Here is a 1,700-nt window from a genome sequence, read left to right as displayed (position 1 = left end):
TCTTATAATACAGCTGACAGTTGACTGTGGAATATTTAGGAGGATGAAATTTCACAACTGGATTTGTTGCACAGGTGGCATCCTATCACAGTTCCACGCTGGGATTCACTGAGCTCCTGAGAGCGACCCATTCTTTCACCAATGTTTGTAAAAACAGTCTGCATGCCTAGGTAACTTGATTTTATACACCTGTGGCCACGGAAGTGATTGGAACACCTGATTCTGATTATTTGGATGGCTAAGCGAATACTTTGGCAATATAGTGTAAGTATAAGTATAATCTTTATTGTTATTGTACAAAATAAATACAATGAAATTGTATTATTAAATTAAATTAAATAAAACATTTAATCCCCCTTACCCTCACCACCAATTACATAGGCAGCTGATCAATCAATCAATCACAGGCTCAACAAGCTCACCAATTTATTTTTACTCGTCCACATTCATTCTATCCTTTTTTTGTTTTCCTCTTTCAAGTAGGTTGACGTTCCTCATATTTTACGAGTTGTCCTCTTGCAGCCCAAGGCGTCTTTCAAAGCATCTTTGACCTGCTTGTTCCTCAGAGTGTAGACAAACGGGGTCATGAGGGGACAAACCACATTGTTGAGAACGGCCACGGCATTGTTGAAATTTTTCCCTTCACTTTCCTCGGGGATGAGGTACATAGAGATGCAACTCCCATATGTGACAGAGACCACGATGATGTGGGAGGCGCAGGTGGAGAAGGCCTTTTTCCTCCCTGCAGCTGTTGGGATGCGAAGGATGGTGGAAATGATGATTGTGTAGGATACTGTGGTGATCGCTAAAGTTCCTAGAAGCGAAAAAATGGAAAGGATGAAGCCAACGAGCTTCAGGAGACGGGTGTCCCCACAGAGAAGCTTCATCAGTGGTTTACTGTCGCAGAAAAAGTGATCGATGATGTTTGAGCCACAGATGGGGAACTGCGCGAAATACGGTTTGGCCAAAAATCAAGACAAATCCCGCTACCCAAGAGATCAGCACCATCCAAGTGCAAACACCTTGGCTCATGATGGTGGTGTATCTTAAAGGGTTACAGATGGCCACGTAGCGGTCAAAGGACATAACCGTCAGCAGGAAAAAATCTGTAGTGCCCAAAAAGAAATAAAAAAACAGTTGGCTGATACACCCCGTAAGAGATGGTTCTCTTCCCCGACGCCAAATTGATCAAAGCTTTGGGGATGACCGCTGAAGTGTATCCGATTTCCAATGGCGTAATTCCTGAGGAAATAATACATGGGGGTCCTGAGATGGAGATCCACAAGGGTGATAATAACAATCAGAACATTTCCAGCCATGGCCATCAGGTACATGACCAAGAAAAGGGCAAATAGAAGGATCTCAGGCTGGTGACTTTCAGTAAATCCTAGCAGTATGATCTCCTCAGTCTTGGTTTGGTTGTCCATGTTATCTTGGTTGTGAGCAATCTGCAGACATAAACCCTGTTAGAGTTTGTTGCATAAATTCAAATCCAGAAGCACAAAGAGATAACTGATTCAGCTGAATTCATTAACTTCTTCATATACATAAGAATAGATGAATAAATGTACAATACCAACAGGTGGTCATTCCAAGTAAACACAAGGCAGAGAGTTACAGGCAAACACCAGCAGTTAGCTTCATTTCGGCAGAGAAGCCCAGACAGAGTGCTAGTTTACTTCTCATAGAAGCAGACTACT

At 42.5% G+C, this 1,700-nt stretch overlaps 1 protein-coding gene across 1 annotated transcript; it reads right to left on the bottom strand.

The window, feature by feature from the left end:
• Nucleotides 1-494: 494 nt before the first annotated feature.
• LOC116521904 (olfactory receptor 6C65-like) lies at nucleotides 495-1,427 on the bottom strand. Its single transcript, XM_032236541.1, is given in 4 exon segments — nucleotides 495-951; nucleotides 953-1,150; nucleotides 1,152-1,232; nucleotides 1,234-1,427. Coding segments are annotated over 4 exon segments (930 nt in total).
• Nucleotides 1,428-1,700: the final 273 nt, after the last annotated feature.

Source organism: Thamnophis elegans, chromosome Z, assembly GCF_009769535.1.
Source record: "Thamnophis elegans isolate rThaEle1 chromosome Z, rThaEle1.pri, whole genome shotgun sequence".
Lineage (NCBI taxonomy): Eukaryota > Metazoa > Chordata > Lepidosauria > Squamata > Colubridae > Thamnophis > Thamnophis elegans.
This window is presented reverse-complemented; position numbering and strand designations above follow the sequence as displayed.